General features: G+C 44.0%; 3 protein-coding genes across 9 annotated transcripts; 2 read left to right on the top strand and 1 right to left on the bottom strand.

Annotated features, from left to right (window-relative positions):
- Nucleotides 1–4,161: 4,161 nt before the first annotated feature.
- On the top strand, nucleotides 4,162–6,340 carry LOC133901252 (protein POLLENLESS 3-LIKE 2). Its single transcript, XM_062342549.1, has 4 exons — nucleotides 4,162–4,455; nucleotides 4,543–4,755; nucleotides 4,844–4,999; nucleotides 5,104–6,340. Exons 1-4 carry the CDS (start codon nucleotides 4,261–4,263, stop codon nucleotides 5,998–6,000), a joined length of 1,461 nt encoding a protein of 486 aa, XP_062198533.1. The 5' UTR covers nucleotides 4,162–4,260; the 3' UTR covers nucleotides 6,001–6,340.
- Nucleotides 6,341–9,419: 3,079 nt separating this feature from the next.
- On the top strand, nucleotides 9,420–13,830 carry LOC133901793 (protein ALTERED PHOSPHATE STARVATION RESPONSE 1-like). The gene is made up of 4 exons (XM_062343292.1): nucleotides 9,420–10,425; nucleotides 10,544–10,761; nucleotides 11,503–11,726; nucleotides 12,637–13,830. The coding sequence occupies exons 1-4, from the start codon at nucleotides 9,690–9,692 to the stop codon at nucleotides 13,415–13,417; spliced, it is 1,959 nt and encodes a 652-aa protein (XP_062199276.1). The 5' UTR covers nucleotides 9,420–9,689; the 3' UTR covers nucleotides 13,418–13,830.
- Nucleotides 13,831–13,920: 90 nt separating this feature from the next.
- LOC133901794 (synaptotagmin-1-like) lies at nucleotides 13,921–20,198 on the bottom strand. Of its 7 annotated transcripts, none has more exons than XM_062343297.1 (14): nucleotides 20,012–20,198; nucleotides 18,735–18,792; nucleotides 18,457–18,604; nucleotides 17,530–17,628; nucleotides 17,393–17,443; nucleotides 17,180–17,303; nucleotides 16,508–16,626; nucleotides 16,303–16,404; nucleotides 16,154–16,228; nucleotides 15,644–15,720; nucleotides 15,302–15,548; nucleotides 14,857–15,210; nucleotides 14,636–14,767; nucleotides 13,921–14,361 (listed from the first exon to the last, which is right to left on the bottom strand). In XM_062343297.1, exons 3-14 carry the CDS (start codon nucleotides 18,565–18,567, stop codon nucleotides 14,233–14,235), a joined length of 1,620 nt encoding a protein of 539 aa, XP_062199281.1. In that variant the 5' UTR covers nucleotides 18,568–18,604; nucleotides 18,735–18,792; nucleotides 20,012–20,198; the 3' UTR covers nucleotides 13,921–14,232. The 7 variants fall into 7 exon arrangements, with proteins under 7 accessions (XP_062199281.1, XP_062199282.1, XP_062199280.1 ...); XM_062343298.1 differs by having other exon boundaries at nucleotides 18,735–18,787; XM_062343296.1 differs by having other exon boundaries at nucleotides 18,735–20,198.
- Between the last annotated feature and the right edge of the window lie 3,306 nt (nucleotides 20,199–23,504).

The following is a 23,504-nucleotide window of genomic DNA, read 5'->3' as shown; positions in this document are numbered from 1 at the left end:
TGTAGTGTCAGTTATGTGCGTTAGTTCTACCTTCCACTTCTTAGCCAGACACTTGTCGTGCAAGCCTCTTGAGCAAGCTTGGCTGTTTTGGGTTAGGGGGAAGGGAAAGAAGCTAAGGAGAGAGATAGGTCTTGTCACTCTTTTGTTGTCATCCCTACAAGGGAATCATGGGCAAATTTGCCATCCCCACCACATGGCACAAGCACGAACATCACTTATCCGTAACTCCTCTTCCAACTCCCTCTTTGTTTCCCCTACCCTACATGCCCCTTATGGGCCTGCATAAAGCTCCAAACTCTTGCATATATCATCCTTTTCACCCATAATCTTCTCTCCACCTTCCAGTCCTCGCAATCTTCCATGCAATTGGTTATTATTGGGTTAGGTGTAGTGTTAGTCTCCAGGACTTCAACCTAGATTCATCAGCTAACAGTTTCCATTTGCTGACCATGAATTCAAATCTTATCAAGTCCTACTGTTGCTTTTGGAGTAGAGTAAATATATATTAATATAAGAATACCAAACGGGTTCGAAATTGTGGATTTACTGGCTACTTTTACGTTTGGCCTCAGAAACACCAAATTTGTGTTGTTCCGGCCTCAACAGACAATGTTTTAGTCTTCATTTGGATTCTAGGTTCATAATTCCAAATCAGAGCTCTATCAGAAGTCAATGTGGAATGAAGACATAAAGAGATAAAATACTGCATGAACTTGGACACGTGAAAGAAAAGATGATGTTTTAGAAACATGACTTTCAATAACCTGTTTTCAAAAGCTTTTTTCTTTTATTAAATAAAAGTTTAATTGTCGGGTAAAGGTAGTAATATTTTCATACAATAGTTGTTATATTATTTAGCATCCTGAATGTCAAAACGCTTCTTGCACTTGTTCACTAGCCGTTTCTAGTTTGAAGTATTTAGAAGCACTTCATGTACAAAGTCTACATAGCTAATAGATATAACACAAGGTTTAAATAATCAAGTCCACACATCCAACATAAAATCATCCTCATCGCGGCCCATGAGTTCCTTTTTCCAGTGCATCCATCATAAAGATGTCATATATTTTTCATATGCTCCTTTGATTGTGTCTGAGTCAGTGGCTTTACGAAGAGAAAGAAATAATCAAAATTACACCATGTACCCTAATTCCATTTGTCTCCTAGAGAATTAGTTTCAAATGAAAACTAAAAACCAATGTCGCCTTCCTGTTGTGACATATTTAGTTTACCAGGTGATGTAATTTCTGTAAATATATCACCCTTGGCTGATACTGACTAATGGAATGTGAAATTATATGTTTTGTTGATGACGCACAAGTTTTACAACTCCGCGGACTTCATAGATTATTATAACCAACTGGCTGCCAATATACAAATTTATCTACGTATGAATGTTTGGTCAGGTTGATCCTTTGCCTCTAAGTGGTCCTCTTTTAACTACCACTAGACCAGCTTCTTATCAGTTTAAAATGGATGTTCAAATAAAACGAAATGCACAGTATTTCCTTCAGCTGCATCTGCATGATATGATTAGTAGTTGAACAATGGAGTGCCCCAAGAATAGCCAAAGGAAACCACCAGGAAGGCAGAAACACATATGTGAATGATTAGCTATCCAACTTGACTAGAAAGCCTATATTGATCCAACCAACATGAGGGGCAGTCAAATCTTTTTTTTGGGCATAACATCTACCGTAATCGCATAAAAATACCCTCCAATGAAATTGTTATCATCAAACAATTTGCCTGCACCAAAAACAAGATGGACAGCAAAGAGTCATGCTCAGGTTAACAAATGTCATTCCTTAACAACCTTCTCAGGTTCAGCTGTGCATAGCTGATCTAAGAACCTTTATGATCTAAAGTCAAGCCAGAGGCAAATATAATTCTTTATTCTTGTTTGGCTTCCCTAATATCCCATCCTATTAATGGAAGGTCAAAGGTGGTCACTTGAACAGTTGAACCCATATTTATCTATGGAAGCATAAGGTCTGCGTAGCAGTACTTGAGGGACATAAAAGAGCAAATGAACAATGCCTATGAACCCAAAATATTACTTTTCAGCCTTTTGCCGAAAATCTTTGTTAATTGTCTAGAAATGCACATAATCTGCACCCGTAAGACAACAACATATAGGAAAGTAGCATAAGAACCACATCTCTAATGGAAAGAGAGATGTAACATCACTGGGATTTGGATTTGGACCTCTTGCAATGCTGTGAACTGGACGCTTTCGTGTCAGTGCCTTTTTGCCAATGGTTCCCGTTCCAATTTTGCACGGGAATGAGTGATCAATCCCTTTGGACCGTTGCCAATGCTTATATGATCTCCATACTGGCAGCATTGCATCTGAAGAGGCTTTAATAAACCTGAAATATCTTTCCGGTGTCAAATTTTTTTGTGTAAGGCATCTCTCTAAAATTTCTCTGAGGGACAGCAGTAGCAAGTTCTGTTTATATCGAGTCACAAGAACTTATATATCAGATAGCAGTCCCGGGGAAAGAAAATAAGCAAGTTTCTAAAAATACAAGGAGACTGGTAAAATAGAATAAAAAAACATTGTTTTTTGGTTCTTACTATTTGGTACAATGTACAGTGAAGGTGCAGTAGTACTTGGTACACCACGAAATGCAATCCTATGGTCTAAATTTTTTTAAAAAAAACACGCTATACGTACCCACTAAATGCCATAAGCTTTTTCAAAAAGGTTTTAGGCTTTAGCCATAAGCTATCTAGGTTATTTAGCATCATATTAGAGTTGTTATCTATATTAGATGAATCATGTCGACATACAACTGCAAGACAACCGCAATACATGCAACTTGCTCAAAAATTTGGTTCACACAGATATGAATCTAGAACTACCATTGCATCATAAAACGTGTTGTATAGAACAGTGATGCTCTAATCTTATATATAGCTACAGAAGAGCATGGATGGGGATCCATTATACACTAGGACAACAGATTATAACACTGACATATTCGATCAACTAGGAGATGTAAAACGATGTAAATAATGCGGACTTGCAAAGACAACTACACTTCATCCGGCCTGACAAGTTGACAACATACAAGAAAGCAGCATAAGAACGACATTTTTAATGGAACGAGAGACATAAGAATCACTGGGATTTGAATTTGGATCACTTACAAGTTACAATGATGTGAACTGAACGCCTTCGTGTCGGTGCCCTTTTACCAATCGTCCCCATTCCGTATCAATCCCTTCCGACCGTCGACAATGCCCATCTGACGACGCGTTCTCCTGACGTAGCACCATAGCTCCGTATCGATAACCAAGGACAGTGAACGCCTTGCCAGAGCCCAGCTCTTCGGCATTTCGTCGAGCACCCTGCGGTCCATAGCCATGGCCACAACCGCACCGCCACGCAAGAGAAGAAAACAACGCCTGGTGACACACATCCGCACCACCGCACACTCCACACCGTCGAGGCGTTCGTCGCGAAACGCGGATGTGCGGGCCGAGCCCGCCTCCAAGCGCGCCGGCGCCTGGCCTTCCTTCTCGGCTCGAGCGCCACGATGCGGAGACGACGGGACGACACAACGAGACACGAATACATGGAGTTTTTTTAAATCAAGTAATTGCCAATATATGTGTAAAAATTAGAGATCTAGCCGCCTATCGTCCCTTCCAACACACGACAAATTTAAAAATAAAAATATTATATTTTAATGTTTCTAAAATTTAAAACACTACCAAAATAGTTATGTAAATTTTTTTAAAAAATACATATATTATAGAAGATGCTATCATCTAATTTTCTAAACAAATTCAAATAAAAATATAACATGTGCAATTAGAAATAAAAAAGATAAATTTTAAAACATGTCGCCCTTCCACAGCGAAATAAGTCTGAATTTGTAATTTTTTAAAACAGACACCTATTGTAATTGTTGATTTAAAAAATATAAAAATAAAAAAGTTCCGAATACACGTCCTCCCCTCGTAAAGACATCGGCCCAGTACTCAATTGGGCTTGGCCCAAACAATTTACTCAGCAGCAGCAGCTGAGGCCCACGAAGTCCCAACGGCTAGTTCCCCAAACGGCTAGCTCTCCAACGGTCGGACGGACCCCTCAGACCCATTCATATATCTCCTGCGGAATCCAATGCTCGCTACTACTGCTCCGTTTCTCCTCCTCTTCCTCCTCATCTCTCTCCCTCTCGAGCTCTGCTCCGTTCTTGGAGTTCTTCTCGTCTCGCAAGGGAGGAGGAAGAGGAGATCGAGGCAGCCATGATGCAGCAGCAGCAGGAGTCGTGGAACGCCGCAGCCGCCGTGGGGCTCCTCCGGCCGACCAAGTCGGCGCCCTGCTCGCCCATCAAGCCGGCGGCGGCGGCGGCCATGCTCCGCACCAACTCCGACTCCTTCCACGTCGCCCACAAGGTGCCCGTCGGCGACACACCGTACGTGCGCGCCAAGCGCGTCCAGGTACGTTCGTGCGCTGCGTTTGTTCCGGTGGATGACGCCGTGTGTGGCGGTTCGATCTGATTTTGGATTTGTTATGCGGCGGTGCAGCTGGTTGACAAGGACCCGGAGAAGGCGATCGCGCTGTTCTGGGGGGCCATCAACGCCGGCGACCGCGTGGACAGCGCGCTCAAGGACATGGCCATCGTGATGAAACAGCAGAACCGCGCCGAAGAGGCCATCGAGGCCATCAAGTCGCTGCGCAGCCGATGCTCCGACCAGGCGCAGGAGTCACTCGACAACATCCTCCTCGACCTCTACAAGGTTCGCGTTTTCTCTCACCTGCTTTGTTCGATTGATGCAGCTGAGACGGGACTGAACTTGATTGTGTTCTTGTTGTTGAATTGCGCAGAGATGCGGGAGGCTGGAAGACCAGATCTCGCTGCTCAAGCACAAGCTGCAGCTGATCCACCAAGGACACGCATTCAACGGCAAGCGCACCAAGACGGCGCGGTCGCAGGGCCGCAAGTTCCAGGTCACCCTCGAGCAAGAAGCGACCAGGCTCCTTGTAAGTGCCCGCATTTCTTGTAGCTTCTTGGGGATTGAAGCTCCTGATCAATACAAATTCTCAATCCATTGATGCTGAGCATTCTTGCAATGATTGTTGTGCAGGGCAATCTGGGGTGGGCGCTGATGCAGAAGGAGAACTACACGGAGGCGGAGGGGGCGTACCGGCGTGCGCTGCTCATCGGGCCGGACAACAACAAGATGTGCAACCTGGGCATCTGCCTCATGAAGCAGGGCCGTGTGCTCGAGGCCAAGGACGTGCTCAAGCAGGTGCGCCCCGCGGCGGTCGACGGCCTTCGCGGCGCGGACTCGCACCTCAAGGCCTACGAGCGCGCGCAGGAGATGCTGCGGGACCTCGAGGCCAAGCTCGTCGGCCGCCCGCGCGCCGATCAGCTTGACACGAGCTGGCTCTTCGACGCGCTACTGCTTGGGTCGTCCTCAAGCATCTGGCAACCGCAGCCGTGCATCGACCACATGCTGCCGCCCCCGGCCCCGGCCCCGCGCGATCGCTTCGCCGATGAGAACGCCGGTTTGAGCAAGAAGATGGCGGCGCTGCAGGCGAACATGCTCAATGTGGACGCCCAGCCGTTCTACTCTCTGCGGATGCCGCCACTTGAAACCAAGCGACAGAACACGCTGCCTCGGCCTCAGCAGCAGCAGCAGCAGAAGCCGGCTCCGGTGCATGATCCCATGGGCAACCTGAAGAGGACACGGTCCGGCAATGCCATGGACAAGGAGCAAAGCACCGACGAGAACAGCGGGAGGAGGAAGTCGCTCTCGGCCGAGGAAAGATGGCCGGAGCTGCCCGACCACAGTGCGTTCGACGAGGCCCTTGTGGCGGCGGTTCTTGCGCCAGTCCTTGACGATGAACCAGCAGCCACTGAAGAGAACGCCAGCGGCAAGCAGCCGGCGAGCTGCGACACGAGCCCAGCGATGAAGGAGAAGATCGGCAAGAGGCTCAGGATCTTCCAGGACATCACACAGACAGTGAACACATTCTGATTCGTTTCATTTTTCTTTTGTTTCCTACTCACAAACAGGCATGCTTGAGGTTGGTGACACGGCGAAGGAGATGGGCTTATTCTCCTGGGAGCTCCTGCCTGGCAACTAAGTTAATCAGGGATTCGATTCGATTCGATTTAATTTCCTGCTGATTTTCAATTCAATTTAACACACCAAAATAACAGCTGATTCTTTTGTTCACTTCTTCAGCTTGACACTTAAGCAAGAGCGTGTTTCCAGCTTATTTTCCATTAGGCCTTCCTTGTAATAGAAGTGGATTGCAGCTTGTTCTAATTTCGTCTGGTTAAACGCTTGAATAACAAAGTGACTCATTTATTTATCTGGTTCATCTAGTGGGTTTTAACTTGTTCACTGCATTCGTGTATGCTGAATTGCCGAGTTCCAGAGCTCAATGCAGCATCTTCCTGCAAACATACCTTGAGAAGGTGTTAATTCACACCAAGTTACATTTTTTTCCTCAAATTGAAAATCGCGGCCTCCAGGACTGTACAGTGCCACGACAGAAAATGCTCACAAACTCTCCCTGAACAGCTCTTGGATGCAACGCGCGTGAGGGTGTTCGGGGCTGCCATGCCCGAGGAGCAGATGGAGCAAGAGGCGCGCGCACGGAAGAGAAGGCAGGGTTGCCATGCTTGCCGATGAACCCAGCATCTTGGTAGCAGATAGCGAGTGGATCGATTGGCTTTTATTGTTGGTCTGCTCGTCCATGTGGCCCACAGAACTGCTACGTCCTTGGTGTCATCGCGTGGCTCCAGCCTCTTTGTCTTGGGCTCGGCTCAGAGCGCAGGCCCAGTCAAGCTGGCTAAAGTACGAGTCCGCATTGGCCCAAATAAAATCTCATGGTGCTTTGCATCTAAAGTTGTACCGTGGACAGCCCGATCGAGATATAGGTGTAATTGCAGACAAGTCTTACATTCTACTAGTAACCAAAAATTTTGGGGCGGCAACATGCAACTCGTGTCGCGGTTTTGGGGCTAGGGTTAACCAAAAATTGGCAAAAAGGGCTCAAGCGGCACAATGGGAGACTAGACGAGTGGTTAAGTTGTGCAGATGGTAGGAGACTTAGGCAGGGAAGAGGCAATTAAGTGGTAATGTAAGCGTCATCCACAGGTGAAACACATACAGAGGACTACTGAATTTTAGAGATATTAAAAGACCATTGTGCTATAAACTTCGACGAAAGAACTGGCGGAAGCCTCACAGAATGGTATGTAAGGGAAGAAAAATATAACTAATGACAGAGATGAAACTTTGTTTTCTTTGATAATCAAATTCCCAGAATTTGCCCTACAACTAATGAGGTGGGTGTGGCAAGTAAAAAGAAAAAAGGGGACGTGCCTGCTATAGTTGTTAGTGGCGACAAGAGCACGGAGGATAGTCATAGCATTAACATTGGTGATTGCATTACTCGGGGTTATGGTGGTTTGAGATAGAAGGCGGCGCAAGCTTGTGGCACGGTACGACTAATGAGTTACTCCAAAGATTGTAAGTATTTTAAGGGAATTGATTCAGAAGGCCCTGGTGGGCAAGAAAATTATTGATCCCATACGGAAAAAACCCTTATAAAAATGGATTTTATAAGATAGTCCTTGGAAAAATTTCATATTATGAAAGACAAAGGAGTGACTTGGGAAACCTAGGAAAAACACAGCGGAGAGGAAATGTTTGGGCATCCATGTACATGGCTTGAATATGTAGAGTATGTTTGGCAAGCCTTATAAATAACTCTCTAGTGGAATCAGAGGAGCTCTAACAAATAACAGTTTTTAGTTTTTAGTTTTCAGAGTAGAATCTGTGAGAATGATTTTCTAAATTGAACTAGATGATAGGAGTTGAAAAAAGTAGTTTCTACTAATTCACTTTTTACATATAAGTTATTTGCTCTGTAGAATTTATCTAAAAAAATTACTTTTAATCACAAAATCACTCTTATTAGAAAATCACTTTCTTGATAGAATTTAGATAAAAATTAACTCTACCACATGTCTGTAACAGTAGCAGTCTGAGAATTGAAACATACGGGGCACTGCATTCTTCTCCATACCAGCCACAAAAGCAAGCAAATGATAGCAGCATTGAACCTGCCTTTTGGAAAAGCAGGAGAAATAAAAGCTGTGCCATGCATGCACGGCTACGCCTTACACGGATACCATGCGGAACCGAACGCATCCACTCCGACGCCACAAAATCCTCCCGAACCAAATCACCAGCTCCCCGCACCCAAGTTGAAATCCCAACCGAACCGGTCGCACAACACGCCGTTGCCACGCCGGAGTGCGCAGCCACCCACCGCGAGCAACTGCCACTCGGCTCGCTCGGTCTCCATCAACTCGACGGCTCCTGCGCCACGTCCCTTCCGAAACACCTTCCTCTGCAAAAGACGCTCGCGAGCCGCGGCTCGTCCGAAACAGGAAAAAATGAGCCCCAAACACGCCTGCGCGGCCCACCAAATGTTCCAGCCAAACCCGCCAAAGCGCCCGCTCCACGCCCGCCTAACTCAGAATTTATGCATGTTTGAATTTGTTTAAATTCAAAATAAATTAAAAAGATAATATTATATAAAATAATTAAAAATATATATAAATAGAGCATTGTAAAGAAACTTACTTTTTCACCAAATAATCTAAAGTTGAAAATAATTTGAGATATTATAAGATAGATGAAAAGAATATTAGTGAATTTTTCTAAAGTTTTTAAAAAATTTATGTCTTAAAAATTGCTATAGGTTCTAAAAGTATCACTTTTTATAGTTTTTTTATTTTAAAACCTACCTAGGGTATTGAAGCGAATCTTTTTTAAATAAATTCATCATGAATTATAGACTCTATAACAAAAATTCGTAAATTTTGAAATATGTAACCTCCACTACCTAAATAGAGAAAGAGTAAACGAGAAAAATTGAAAAAAAGAATGGTTACTGTTCATCCGAGTTTAACCACCATCGGAGGACGGTAATCCACTTAGTCACTTACCGTCCCACCTTTTGAGAGAGCACGTTTAATTCTGTAAATTTTTTATTCGAGATATATTTATTTATATAAAAAATATTAAAAAAAACTCCCGTTGCACGCCCGCCGAGCCGAGAACGCCGCGGTACGCAGCCTGCCCTCACCAAACCAAACGCCGAGCCGAAACCGCCCGGCCCCACTGCCGCACCGCACGCCCGAAAACCCCCAGCCCGGCGACCGTTGGAGCGGTGGATTCCCCACGCTGCCCCCGGCCTGGCCACAGGGTGTGATGTAAAGGCAGGGGTGGTTCGGTGAGCCCGAGAAAGGCCAAGGTCGCCGCGCACACTGCCCGAAACCTCATGCCTCTCTGTTTTTACTCCCCTGTGTGCATGCAACATGCAAGCCGGTTACTCTGGTCTCTGGTGAACCGGAGCCGTGCAGGGCTGTCACAGGGAACACGCGTACAAAGGATCTCGGTTTCTCTCTCTCTCTCCTCTCTCTTTCTCTCACACGCAGCAGAAATGGCAAGACGGTAAAAGGAGAGAGGAGGGAGGACCGTGTGATGTTTAGAGATCAGGCAGAGAGTGCAGTCTTGCTCTGGGAGCACAGGGCAGTGAAGCAACGGTTACTAGCTGAGTTGCTGTGGAGTTGGGTTGGGAGTGAGAGGAAGAAGAGCTGGTGTGGTCGTGATCAGCGAGCGCCGGAGCGGAGCGGCGATCGATGGGCTGCTGCCAGTCGCGGCTGGAGCGGCTGGAGGCCGTGTCGCGGTGCAAGGCGCGGAGGCGGTACACGAAGCAGCTGGTGCAGGCGCGCCGGGACATGGCGGCCGCGCACGCGCTCTACCTGCGCTCGCTCCGGGCCACGGGCGCCTCGCTGATGCACTTCGCCAGCGCCGAGGCCGACCACCCGCACCCCCATTCCTCCGCCCACCACCAGCCGCCGCCCTCACCGCCGCCGCCTCCCCCTCCCCCGCCGCCGCCGCCGCCTCCGCCTCTCAGCCCCACCCCGACCACAAGATCCTGGACGACCAACTCCTCCTCGATCTCCGCGTCCGCCATCTTGCCCCCTCCGCCCCCGCCCCCAATGCCGTCGAGCTGGGACTTCTGGGACCCCTTCGCGCCCTCCTCCTCCCGCTCCGCCACCGAGGACGCCGACTGGGACGACGCCGCCACCACCGTCGTCGACGCTCCCAACGCCGTGCCGCCAGTGGTCACGGTCGCCGCGGCGGTGGCCGCGCCCCCGTCCATCGTCACCGCCACCACCACCTCCACCACTCCCAGTGAGCTCACCGTCGTCGCGGTGCCCCGCGGCGCCGCCGGGAAGAAGGACCTCGCCGAGATCGCTACCGAGCTCGACGAGTACTTCCTCAAGGCGGCCGACGCCGGCGCCCGCGTCGCCGCGCTGCTCGAGGCCCCCATCTGCGAGCCCCCCGAGACCACCAACCACAGCCTCCCAGGCAATCCATTTCTTCAACAAATCAGTTAACTAATTAATTGATTGTTTGATCTTGCCCACATTTCGCTTATTCTGACGAATCCTTTTGTTAAATTCGATGGGATTGACTAATGCTGCAGGGAAGGTGCTGAGTTACAGCAAGAGCTTGAAGCCTACGGGATGGTCCTGGGGCGGAGGTGGAGCAGGCTACGGGAAAGGTAACAATGGGTTCACAAGGTTTGGGAGAGGAGACGGAGGGATGTCCATGGGCAATAGCGGAGGCGGTGGGATGCTCAGCCATTCCTCCACCGTGGAGAAGCTCTACGCCTGGGAGAAGAAGCTGTTTCTTGAGGTCAAGGTGAGTGACTGCTTTCTTTGAGCTTTAACTTCAGCAGCAGTGACAGTGGATTTAGCTTTGCTTTCTCATTTTAGTCTTAACATGAACATACGGAATGATCGAAACGTACTGTCTGGTTCTTCAGAACTAAGGAATGTGACTGTGTGATTTAGTGGCGTGGTGCTTTTGAGGAGTCCTTTTTTTGTGTTGCTCGTCGTTTGATCTGTTATGCTGTGAATCTGTGATGGTGGGATATACTAACAAGGATTCAGCGGGATGGCAATTGGTTTTGTCTGAAGAAAGGTAGTGGGCACAAGGACAAGTAGTGCGTAACGCACATGGATATTGCTTGCATTGTCTGTTCCATTTATCAGTAGTTTATTTCTCCCCTCTGTCAGGAGCTTCTGTAAAAATGAAACGCACCATGCTTTCCGAGTCTTCCAAGTAGAAACATCAGTAGGTTATCCTCATGGTTTATTTTATCATAACTGTATAACCATGAAAGGTTGAATGGAGCTGTAAAGATTGGATTTTATGTTCACCTGTATTTTGTCAATAACCATATCACTATCCACAATCCTTGATCAAATGGGTTCTGAATTCTGATCGCTTGATTTCTTTTTCATTGTAAAGATAGGATCTTTATGCTCCTTTGATCACATCTGCTAAGTAATCGTGAAATTGTAGCTTTACCTACAGCTCTAAAGATAGCATCTTTGTGCTCCTTTTGATAGAATTTGACTTTTCGTTAACTGCAAGCAGAGTTACGAGGGGTATAAGCAGGAGCATGATAAGAAGGTGAGTCTACTGAGGAAGCAGGAGGTGAAGGGTGTGGACTACTTGAAGATGGAGAAGAACAGGATGGAGATTGAGAGCCTGGAGTCCAAGATGCTTGTTGCCACCCAGTCCATCGAGACCACCACTTCAGAGATCATCAGGGTCAGAGAATCCGAGCTATTTCCTCAGCTTCTTGAGCTGGTTGCTGGGTTAGTACAATGCTCCCTTCATCATCCTTCCCATCTGCATCTCGTAGTAAGGCCTTGTTTGGCACAGCTACAGATCCAAGATCCATGCTGGATCTGGAGTTTGTATAATAAAATAAAGTAATTTAAATATTTATTTTTTCGTCTAAAATAAAAACCAAATGACTCTACCAAATACCCTCAATCTACTCACAGTTCCAGATCCTGAATTTCTTAGAGCTGGATATGACAAGCTCCAAAAAATTTAGGATCCGTGCCAATCGGCCCCTAATATTCTAAGGCGCTTCACATGTTTCCTACTTCCACTTGTACCTGTCGTTTTGCATACTTGCATATGAGGCTGAGAGTAAGGTTGGACGTATGGGCCATGGTACGGCCTTCTCCCTATGCTTAAGTGTAAGCTAGCAATCTAGAACAGTAGTGACGTTTGTTCTTTACTCTTTGGTTCTACCAGCCACAGCTTCAGAGCATGTTGCTATTTTTCTTTCTAGCCATGTAAAGGTAACTTTGTCACTGTACAAGGCACCTTTTACTGATTTGAGCTCACCTTTAAAGTAGTGGAGTTTGGAGGAAGCAGAGCAGTGGTGCAGAGCTAGCGTTATCTCGGAGTTGACTGTTCTGACTGAATCTTCTGCTCATTGATTTGGTCAGACTAGACCTCTCCGGGAGATCCTCCCTGGCATGATTGCATGATCAGCCCGGGCATTGGTGACGTTTGAATCTTCAAGTGCTAGTTGTGTTGTTTGTCGTGTGGTTTTTCAGTGGTGTAGCTGACTGTTTCGAATTAATTGTCCCCTGTACATAGTCTAAATGTCAAATGCCGTTATTTTCTGGCAATACCTTTACAGTTTTACTTTCTACAGACATTTGAGTTCTTGTTATTCTCATGCATACTTCCTTTTGTGAATTCCAGCTTGATGAGCATGTGGAGGGGCATGTATGAGTGTCATCAGGTTCAGACCCACATCGTGCAGCAGCTTGAGTACCTCAACAATGCTTTGAGTACTAACCCCACTTCCAATGTCCACCGGCAAGCAGCTCTCCAGCTCGAGATAGAGGTCGACAGGTGGTATTCAGCCTTCTGCAGTCTGGTGAAGTCCCAGAGAGATTATGTCTACTCACTGACTGGCTGGCTTCGCCTCTCGCTCTTCTGCCACAACGACCTGCTGACCAAAGCTCATCAGAACTCTGATATTTACAGTTTGTGTGAGGAATGGCAGCTAGCCATTGATCGAATCCCTGATAAGGTGGCCTCAGAAGGGATCAAAACTCTCCTAACAGTGATCCATGCTGTTGTCATTCAACAAGCTGAGGAACATAAGCAAAAGAAGAGGTCGGAGTCTGCATTCAAGGAATTTGAGAAGAAGGCAGAGGAGCTGAGATCCCTTGAGTCGAAATATGGGCCGTATTTTGGTGCTGAAGCTTACGGAGAAATGTCGCGAAAATCACCAGTGGCTGACAAGCGGGCAAAGGTGGAGGCTCTGAGGAGCCACGCAGATGAGGAGAAGAGCAAGTATGAGAAGAGCATTGGGGTCACAAGAGCAATGACCTTGAATAACCTGCAGACAGGCTTTCCAAATGTGTTCCAGGCGATGACGGGCTTCGCCAGCGTCTGCATGGAGGCGTTTGAGTCGGTGTACAACTTCAAGAGAAGTTCAGACCGGATCCTTGACATGAAGAGGCTGCTGACCTGAGGCAGTATTGTCTGAAGCTGGTTCTTGGTAGGTCACTGTATAAAACGCATACGGTTCTTGACTTCTAGTACAATAGTAGGGTGGAAGAGAGTTTAACTTACAACCATCTGGGGCTGTTATCAGGTTCTAATGGCACTATAGTAGGCGCAAAAATGCCTCGAGCTCATTTACTTGCTGTGAATGAACTTGAGGTCTTGTTCTTTCCTTTTTGGTAGGGTGAGGTGTTGGTCTTGTAGGAATCGAATTGTAGCAGGTTCAAAAGGCGCTGGTTTTTGAATCATAACGTTTCCCGATTATGTCAAGAGGTTTGGACTGTGACTGATAACAGCAGCTTCTGTGTTATCCAGACATAGGCATCGCGTTTGTGGCTCGCCCCATTCCTTATGGTTCCAGTTTATGATCAAAATTCCCATTAGCCATTGCAAGTTCAACGTTACAACTGAAGCATTTCTGCAACCATGTTACATGCTCAATGCTTATAAAAGATCCAAACGAAACAAATATTGCACAAATTCATTTCGAGGATGTCTTCAAATTTCAATCTGTCAGAATGATGGGTTTGTGTCTGTAACTCTGTATATGGTCGAACACCCTATCATTATATTAGTTCTAGTTCCATTTCCAGGGTCATTAACATGCCTACATAGTTCTTCTTGTAAATTAGAGCAATTGAGAAAAAACAACATCAACAGACGTCTAGAAACATAGGAAATATCTACATTAACTCAATTACAGATATTCACAAACTGAGTATAGGAACATTCATAAGTCTCCTCCGATACTGCGTTCAAGCATTTTGGCTCTTTCCTCGGTGACTATGAAGTTCTCCACTGCAGCTCGATTTGGATCTGACCATTCTTTGAGTCTATGAGATGGTACTTTTCATTAATCCGCTTGTTGCTGATCACGTCTGCAAGGCTGATATCAATGTAGCCCAAAGTTTCCTGGATAAAGATAATACAGGCATCAGTATAAAGACATTGATATGGTCTCTTCAAATAATCCATCATTAAGAATTCTACATACTACTGGAGAGCAGAAGTCCCAAAAGGAGCTAATGCAACAACTGGTGATCTTATTCCTAACAGCGACCACATGCAATCATATTGCCAGGAATTACTAATTTAGTATCACCATTTTCCATCATCTAGTATCAGAGCAACCAAAAGGCCGTAGTAGATTACAAAATTATATAGAGGGTCAGAGTGTCATGTCTACCTTGCCATGTATCAGCCCTTTCTTTGGGGCTTTACTTAGGACTTCAACATGCATTTTATCATTTACAGGTGGTTCCTCACACACAAACTCGAATTTGTCCTCCCATCGTGGATCCCTATTCTTCTTGATCACCTAGTACAGGGGGTGAAGGGGAAATAAGGACATCAATCATAACAAATCCATAAAGTTATATTAAAATGCACAATGTGCATACATAGTACCTTTGTTTTCTTCTCCTCGCCTTTGAAAATTATTTTCGCATATGGGTTTGTGTGGTGCTTGCCATCAAGATCTTGAGCTTCATGAACAATAACATAAAGCAAACCACCACCAGCTGGAGTACCATCTGGAGCTTTCTCTATGACATCGGTACTCTCAGTGCCTTCTTTCTCCATATCTTCTTCCTTGAAAGGCTTGTATGTAAGCTCTAGAGTAAGCTGACCACGAGACTTCTCATTTTGTATATCATTTGGATCCATGGTCTTAAGCAAGTTAAGGGTAGTAACTTTAGTCTCTTCTGGTGGGAGTTCTTTCAATAGGATCCTGTTCATGCCCATCTTTTCATGTTTTCCAACCTGCATATATCAATACAAAATAACTGCATACTCTTTGGTAATATGTTGACAGAAAAACTACAGTAGATTTATATAAGAAAGCAAGCCATGCCTGTTCCCAGTCAAAGACATTAATTTCAAGAGCCTGAGTTTCTGGATCTGTCACAACAAATTTGAAATCTTCATTCCACTCCGGATTGAGATTGCTGCGCTTTACAGTTGTTTTCTTGGATGGAAGCTTGTCATCTGGCATCTTAAGTTTCACGTATGGGTCTGATTTGCCCAGCAGATCCTTCTTTCGGAGATTTTGGGCTCTTACAACCTTCACACATAGAATTCCAACAGGCTTCTTTGATGCTCTGGGAATGTGAAAACCATTAGCGATACTCATTTCTCATTAAGTCTATGGTTGTCAGTATACAACCCAAAATAGACAAAGAGATAAAGAAGTTACTTTGTGGGATCCATTATAGGTACTTCTAGTGTCTTCGGCCACAAATACATGCTCGCAACTTGCTTCTTGATGGTCTCCTGCAAATGCAGGAAAGATAGCATGACAAAATGAGCTAACTGTACTGAAAGGAGTGGATTAGGTACCACACTGCACATCCATTGTAAACAGTAAGCTAGACACTACAGAAGAATAACACTTAAACTGGGCGATCAACCATCAAATTATAGCCAGGTTGCTTTGGGTACACAGAAGGTCTTTGCATATGCATTTAAAAACATGCAGGCCAATAACAGGAACAAGCTAAAGAATTATATTAAAAGTTTGCTGTGAATATTAACAGGATGTAATAATTCATTCATGTTTTTTAAAAAAGAAATCATTGATGACGGTGCAACTTAAGCCATTACTAAGTTTGGAAAACTTAATGAAACTTCAACATTTAGTTCACAATGAAGTGTGCAAATGAACAAACCTTCACATGAGAAAGTTAAGAATATGAGTCAAGAATACCTGAACAAATCTGTAAAGACCAGGAATAGCCATTACATCTGCTCCGAGAAGTTTTAGCCCAAAGTCAACATGCGGCTGCAAAACCAATCATAATTAGTAGAGAAGCGGTCCATCAGGATAATTCAAACGCAAGTAATCAGTTTCCATACCTTCTCCATGAGAGAGACAAGGATTTTTGCAAAGCAAGGAAATGTAGGCACCAATGGCTTCAGAGTAACACGAGGCGATGCAAAGACTTGTAGATCCACAATCTGAAATATCTCAACAATAAAGTAGATTTCACTTGGCTCGATTCAACATATCATTAAGTGAACATTGATTTAAGAATCCAGATTATGACAGAAAAATTCATACCTGGATAGTAGCTTTCAACCCATAAGCTTTTACAACAACAGTGACATTTGGATTTGCAGCCCATTTAAGAGATGGTTCCATTATCAACTCTTGCTCCTCTGTGACATAGACTTTCATCCCTGGGAGGAAAAACATGGATTGTTTCAAAATACATTTTTACAACACCAGCTGTAAAAGAATTAGCATCACATACAATCAAACCTAATGCAAAGCCAGTGTTCGATAAGAGTCTCCCATTATTATCAGCTATACATGGGAAAGTTGAAGTACAAATGTCACCAGTTGTACATAACCAAGCAGAAGACATGCCAACGGTGATGTATCACTAGTGAATGCAATGTTCAATTCTAAACTCATTATATAGCAGCTTATCTGGAACAAAATTGTAACAATGTCTCCATATCTCATATCAGCAGTAATGTGAAGTTTTGAGCCACAACAATTTTACCAGTAGGGGTTAATTTGACTACTCATGAACCTATAAGATGACAACTCAATATACAGGGAAAAAAACACAAGCAGCACAAGGACACGCAACTGTTTGCAGAAAAGTCATGCAAAATATGTTGCATCTAACAAATAATCTAGTTCAGCACAAGGCTTAGAACCATGTGAAATACATATACATACGTGTAAAGAAAACATAAGAATGCAACACTGCTAAGTACTAACCTTGAAAGGTGGGTGGTAAGCTACCCAAAGTAAGTGATTCGAACTCAACAGAGTCTATCTTATACTTTGCAGTGTTCTCAGCAATTATTGGCTTTGCGGTATCCTGTGCAGTTCTGCAGATAGCCTACAGGATAAAAATCACATAGCGCAGCAAATTCAATGTCATTTAGAGACAATCGTCTCATGCTCAAAGCGAACCACAAGATAGAGTACCTTGTCAAGATAAGGCCACATCAACTCCAAAAACCTGTTCAGCCAATCAATCTAGAAAAGAGGAAGAAAAATGAGGATCTAAGAGTAGAAGTAGCATTAAAATAGTTTCTTGCCAGTTTATTGAAGGAGGAGCATACTCTATCATAGTCGGGATTCTTAACCCACAAAGGAATTTCTGGAAGGATGTCCTTCAAAGATTTTGAATCATATTCCACAAGAGGGCGAACTTTGACATCCTGAAAAGCAAGTAGGGAGAAAAGAATTATCCCCATGACCCCATATATTATTATTGAGTTACATCCTAAACATAGTACATCCGTTACAAGCAGAAGCAAGAGGGAAAAAAACAGATGGTGTATTGCAGAATTCAGCAAATTAAACCACTTTTGTTTAAGAACGAAGATTCAAATCCTTGTAGGTATTACTCAAGCCTGAATGTTGCAAAATAATAATACAACTATGCTGAATGAACGAAAGAAACAATAATCTAAATATTGTCCAAAGGAGTATATGATCTTGAAAGCAGATGATTTCGCAAACACTGGATCATATGATTTCTCTAGGTCTGCATCTCCTTCATGAAATGGCCCCTCCCTACGTGGGTGCAACATGTGCCAGCACCAAGCAATGCATAAGTTTGCGAGGCAAACACTGTGGTCAACCCTCCAAGAGTGATTATCTCAGTACATAAGGCATGAAATGCACATTGTGCATGCACATGTAGAGTTCAAACAGGATGGCATACATCACAAGGAAAGATAAGCAACAAAACAACATAAAACTTAGCTCATGGATTATGTCAACAATGCTGGTCAGAAGGAACTGAATTATAATGGATATGCAGAAAAATGTAAATGTGTTCAACAGCAACTGCATGCCTCTTGGTTTCTTCTTAAATGCAAGATCTCAAATTGTCCCCATAATCCCATATCATTCGGTTAAACTATTTCAACGTACATCAGCGAACCAATTATCCACAATTCAACTATTCAATATATAGCAACAAGGTGAAATTTAATACAGTACGAAAGAAAGAATAAGAACCAAAAAAAAAAAATCCCCACCTTGACATCGGTTGGCTGGATGTAGATGATGAGGAAGTACCCAATAACAATACCAGCTGAGAATCCAAAGCCAAATCCAGAGAAACCAAGCACTGTGCTGACTATGCCCATCTCGGATTCCTTCTAAAACGTTTAGACAAAATACCAGCTTTCGACCAAAAGTTGCAAAACAAAAATAAAAAGGGATACAATCAATTAAACTTTGCACTCAAGAAAAACACTAAACCGAAAACACTCCACTCTGCTAAATTGCGAGGGAACAATAAGAGTGATCTGACCTCCTAAAACTAGCTAGTACCCTCTTCCTTCTGCAAAGATCCTATTCGATTTGCTGGACTAAACAGGATAAAACAACCCCAACATTAGAAATCTTTAGGCAAATATATTTGTACCGATTCTCCCCAGCAGCAAAAGCAATTTCCCACATCAGAAACTGCAGGGAATCAATCACCCCACACTATGAAAACAATGCTTTAGACCAACAGATCACAAAAGAATAGGTTGGAAGTGTTTAAACATTTAGTAATAGCGTTATGAACCGATAATAACAAAACATAGCACAACTAATGCCAATTGGTTCGATAACAAGAATATAACAAGCTAGGGGCAAGGAGGATATTTCTAACTTTCAAGTTGATAACGCAGGCTTCAGAATAATATAGTGGCACCACGTTACTGTACGCTATTAAATAATTAACTGAGAAGACAAAAGGTGGATTGATATAGTGGAGGAAAAGAACATCAAGGGTGGCATACTGGCATCTATATGGGTTGTTCTTGCTTGAAAGTCGGGTTGGTGCTTTAATCTTTGCTTTTGAGGCACGTTTCAGATCGGATCAAATCAGGAATGGTGGATTGAAGATTTGAACAACGGTGCAATTCTTCAAAAAAAAAGGGTATCTTTAAGCTTATCCACAATGTTTTTTCAATTTTTCTAGAGTTACCAAACATGTTTTATTTAGTCAAAAAAATTTATTGAATTCGATCGAATTGAACCAGAAACATGAACCAGGTTACAACATTGTAAGTGGCTAGATTCACAAATTACAGGGTTCATGCACAACCCAAACACAAAATCCGTCCTTTTAAGGAAAAAATAATTCAAATGGAGGAGAACAGAATAGTGGTGGCGCATAAACTTGATCATGCCTATCATGACTTGATAACTGTACCAAAAATTGCATTCCGACGCTTCTGAATTAAATTAAAAAAAACGCAGAGAAATGCACCACTAACTGACGGATCACAGGCTAGTATAAAAAAATCCCGTTACGACGATCTGAAAATTCATAAAAAAATTGCGAGAAATGCACTGCTGAACTGACGAAACACATGCTTCGTCGGGGGCCCTCCTGCGGCTTGTCTCGCGAGGTAAGGCGGGTCAAAATCAATAGCGCGCGGAAACCTACAGAAATCCGCGGAAGCAACGCCAGAGCAAGCCCCCACGGATTCAAACCATAGATCCTAGGAGCAAATCGATGTCGTGAAATCCGAACAACGGGGAAACCCGCATGCCCCCAACGCGAAGGGGAGAACGGAATGGGATGAGACGAACCAGAGAGGCGGAGGTGAGGGGTGGCGAGGCGCGGCGAGGCTGGCAAATCTCACGATTGGGGAGGCGAGTCCATGGAACGCTCGGGGTCGGGGCTCCGATCGGCGGGGGAGAATTCTTTTTTCCCGCCGGCGGGCTCGGCACGTGGCTGCTCCTCGCACACTGCGGCGCGATCCCAGGTGGGGGTTAGAAAAAGAGAGTCGCTAATTTAATCGAGCGAAAATAAGAGTACGTTTTATTTGATAATTATAATTATTGGTTGAAGATCTCATGATTGATAAAAAATTAATTTATAAGTGAATAATATTTTTCTATAGTAGAGACATATATAATTTTCTATACATAACATACAAAAATCCCTAACTGAGTATTTCCTCCGTTTCGCAATATTTTTTCATGACCTCGGGAGTATCTGTCTCAAATTGTTTATTTATTGTAGTAACCAAGGATGCTTTATGATCTATTTTTCTGTTATATCTTTGAGTGCATGCATATATTTACTCTAATGTTAGTGAGTTACTTGCTCTTATTCTTGCATTGATTAGGGGTAGCATAGTTATCTCTGTGCATATTTTCACTCGATTTCAGTATTCCTTGATTTGTACGTAATGGTGGATGTGGATAAATATTGTGAAATAGAGGGAGTATAGATTAAAAGATAGATGCACGATCGGATGATCGGATAAAACAAAGCTCCGATTTTAATCGATTGAAACGTAATAAATATGTAGCAATAATCCTTGGGAAAGCAAGCGTCTGATTAAGGTCATTAAATAAGCATGGTGTGCGCACGTGAGAGACATCGTCCACTACGGGGGAAGCTAGTGCGTATCTCGTGACGCTGACGTGCGGGCCAGGTGCATCCACTTCATATGAGAACTAATAACAATTCCAAATACAAAAGGAGTAACATGAATCAGCCATACTTCACGCTGTATGATTTAAAAAAATATAGTTATATTTGAACTAGCCCAAATGTAATGGCAACACAAATAGTACAAAAGGTAACAAATGTTGGTTATAATTTCGACTAACAGAAAACGCTGAGTTCTAAGGGGTAACGCCCATCTAGTGCCATGATTGGAGGAGCCAACTAAATTTGGTTGTGGTCCTAAATCGATCAGCGCAACAAATAAATAGGAGAGAACCGGCACTTCACGTGTGATCTAATTCCCGTGAGGTTGACCTCTACCCAACATCTAAACCCTAACATCGATTTTAACGTGTGCTGATCGACACAAAGGTCACCGCCGTTGTGACATCGACACCTCCACCACAAGTCTGCACTACGTACTGAACCATATCGTTGCTCTGCCCCAAAGGATCTACACGTCTAATAGCATCTCCTAACATGGGTCAGTGATCATGGGTGATCATGTTTCCATTATCTAATTGGTGTTCATGCTCTAGGGTTAACGATTCTCACGCTTAAGTTAGCAATCAGCATTTACAACAAATACAATAAGAATACTTAATGGTATCGTGGGCAAGATACAAAATGTATAGCCTGGATCTTGTTGGATTGGTCTCTGCTTCCCTCATGTAACTCATCACGGAGACTGAGTCCTAAGGAGGACTACATCCCTCACGTACGCACCCTGATCGGAGGTACAACCACCACATTGGTTACGGTCTCACCCCGTGCAGCACTATATAATTGGTGAGGGGGAGTCTGGCGTTGGATGGATCAATCTCACAAAATTCTCAGCCGCCTCTCCCTCACCCTAAACCGATCCTAAGTGTGCTGACGACATGGTGAAGATCGCCGTCGCTTCATTCACGACGACCCTGCAAGCCACATCAGTACGCCAGCAACGACTCGTACACCTACGCATCTACTCCGAGCACCAAGTCAAGCCGGCGAACATCACCATCAATAGAACATCTCCACTACTGAGCTAACCCTAATGGCATCTCCAGGTTCTAGTAAGACAATCACGCTTCTTCTACGATGATATGATTTGTATTCAACTTTAGGGCTAGCCATGATGATCTAGATAAGCTTAAGTTTATTTTAACGATGGCATCAGAGCCTACCTAGCCCGGATTGAATCAAATTGAGTTATTTAGTCTTGGGATCAGATGAATTAGCGCTAATTGTTCATGATTTAGGTATAATTGGCCAAGTATAAGCCTAATTAGTTTCAGATTAGATGCAATTATGCTTAATTTCATTTTGGTTCATAATTAATGTTGATGTATTAAGCCTTTTTGGTTCGGATTAGATGGTTTAGGCCCACTTATGTTCAAGTTTAAGATTAATTGATGTGGATTAGTCTAAAATTAATGATGATTTAGCTCTTTATGTCTCGGATTAATGCAGTTCAAGTGCACATGTTCATGTTTTAAGATAATTAGGCATGGATTGGTTGAGTTTATGCATCTACATGTGTGTTTATATGTTCATGGGGCTCAGGTTCGATCTTTTAGGCTCGGGCTAGGCGGTTTTAAGGATCTGATGGGGTTAATCCGCTCGGGTTTAGCATGATAGAAGGAGGAGATTAAGCAATTTCACAAAACACTAAGAATCACCCTTCCACCCGTAACCCTAATCCCCAATTTTGGCACCCAATTTCTAAATCCGACCCATATTCCCAAACCAAGAACCCTAACCCCCCAAAGTCATAAACACCAAACCTAAGAGGAGGCACACTTACATTTTATTCATCGATGTGGATGCCGGACCTTCTGCTACATTCTTCTTTGGTGGTTCTCTGCTCGGTTTCCATCGTGTGCGCGAATCCTTAGCCACCGACGCCTTCTGGTCGTTGTCGTTACCCTTCTCGCTGTCTGCATGCCATCTTTCGGGCGCTACTGTGGCTCCACCGATAGCGACGTACACAACCGAATGCATCACCGCCTTGTCTTCTCCGCCTTGCTCTCTCTCTCTCTCTCTCTCTCTCTCTCTCTCTCTCTCTCTCTCTCTCTCTCTCTCTCTCTCTCTCTCTCTCTCAGTATAAGGCCGGTAGGGATGCACCATCAGAATCCACCCGTCACTAATGAGTGTGCTCTCTCTACCTATCACTAATGACTCCACCATTAGTGACGGGTTTTGAGGTGACATGTCACTACTATCTTTAGTGACGAGTTATTCCTCGTTGTCATTAATGACCCCTCGTTAGTGATGGACCCAACTCGAGCCACACATTAGTGATTGGTCGTTATTTAATCTGTCACTAATAGTGCATTAGTAACATGTACTGAACAGTCATCACTAATGATTTGTTTACTTTAATAATTTCTTACGTAGTGTTTCCAGCCACGATTTAGCCTCGGTGGGTACAATCTTTCGAGAGATTAAAAATTGATTTATGTTATCTTTTAGTTCTTATATGGTGTGTTTCAACCCAAGAGAATGTAAAAATTAGCCACATGTGTTAGCAGGACTATTGTTGTTAGGAGTGATCGAGCTCGAGTCGGAGATTTAGGTATCGCTTCCTAGTTTTTGTAGCAAGTGTGGTGGTCAACTATTTGCCGTGCACATTGGTTAATGAAT

Source organism: Phragmites australis, chromosome 20 (assembly GCF_958298935.1).
Source record: "Phragmites australis chromosome 20, lpPhrAust1.1, whole genome shotgun sequence".
In the NCBI taxonomy this organism is placed as follows: domain Eukaryota; kingdom Viridiplantae; phylum Streptophyta; class Magnoliopsida; order Poales; family Poaceae; genus Phragmites; species Phragmites australis.
The sequence above is the reverse complement of the archived record's forward strand: the minus strand, read 5'-3'. Positions and strand labels throughout refer to the sequence as shown.

What these genes read in the sequence shown, in the direction of transcription:
- LOC133901252 (XM_062342549.1), top strand. Translation starts at nt 4,261, where the DNA reads ATGATGCAGCAGCAGCAGGAGTCGTGGAACGCCGCAGCCGCCGTGGGG. An exon ending in TCCTCCTCGACCTCTACAAG is followed by an intron (nt 4,756 to 4,843) that starts GTTCGCGTTTTC and finishes TGAATTGCGCAG; the next exon opens with AGATGCGGGAGGCTGGAAGA. An exon ending in AAGAAGCGACCAGGCTCCTT is followed by an intron (nt 5,000 to 5,103) that starts GTAAGTGCCCGC and finishes ATTGTTGTGCAG; the next exon opens with GGCAATCTGGGGTGGGCGCT.
- LOC133901794 (XM_062343296.1), bottom strand. Translation starts at nt 18,567, where the DNA reads ATGGGCATAGTCAGCACAGTGCTTGGTTTCTCTGGATTTGGCTTTGGA. An exon ending in CTTACCACCCACCTTTCAAG is followed by an intron (nt 16,627 to 17,179) that starts GTTAGTACTTAG and finishes TTTTCCTCCCAG; the next exon opens with GGATGAAAGTCTATGTCACA. An exon ending in GGTTGAAAGCTACTATCCAG is followed by an intron (nt 16,405 to 16,507) that starts GTATGAATTTTT and finishes GAGATATTTCAG; the next exon opens with ATTGTGGATCTACAAGTCTT.
- LOC133901793 (XM_062343292.1), top strand. Translation starts at nt 9,690, where the DNA reads ATGGGCTGCTGCCAGTCGCGGCTGGAGCGGCTGGAGGCCGTGTCGCGG. An exon ending in AGCTGTTTCTTGAGGTCAAG is followed by an intron (nt 10,762 to 11,502) that starts GTGAGTGACTGC and finishes AACTGCAAGCAG; the next exon opens with AGTTACGAGGGGTATAAGCA. An exon ending in CTTCTTGAGCTGGTTGCTGG is followed by an intron (nt 11,727 to 12,636) that starts GTTAGTACAATG and finishes TGTGAATTCCAG; the next exon opens with CTTGATGAGCATGTGGAGGG.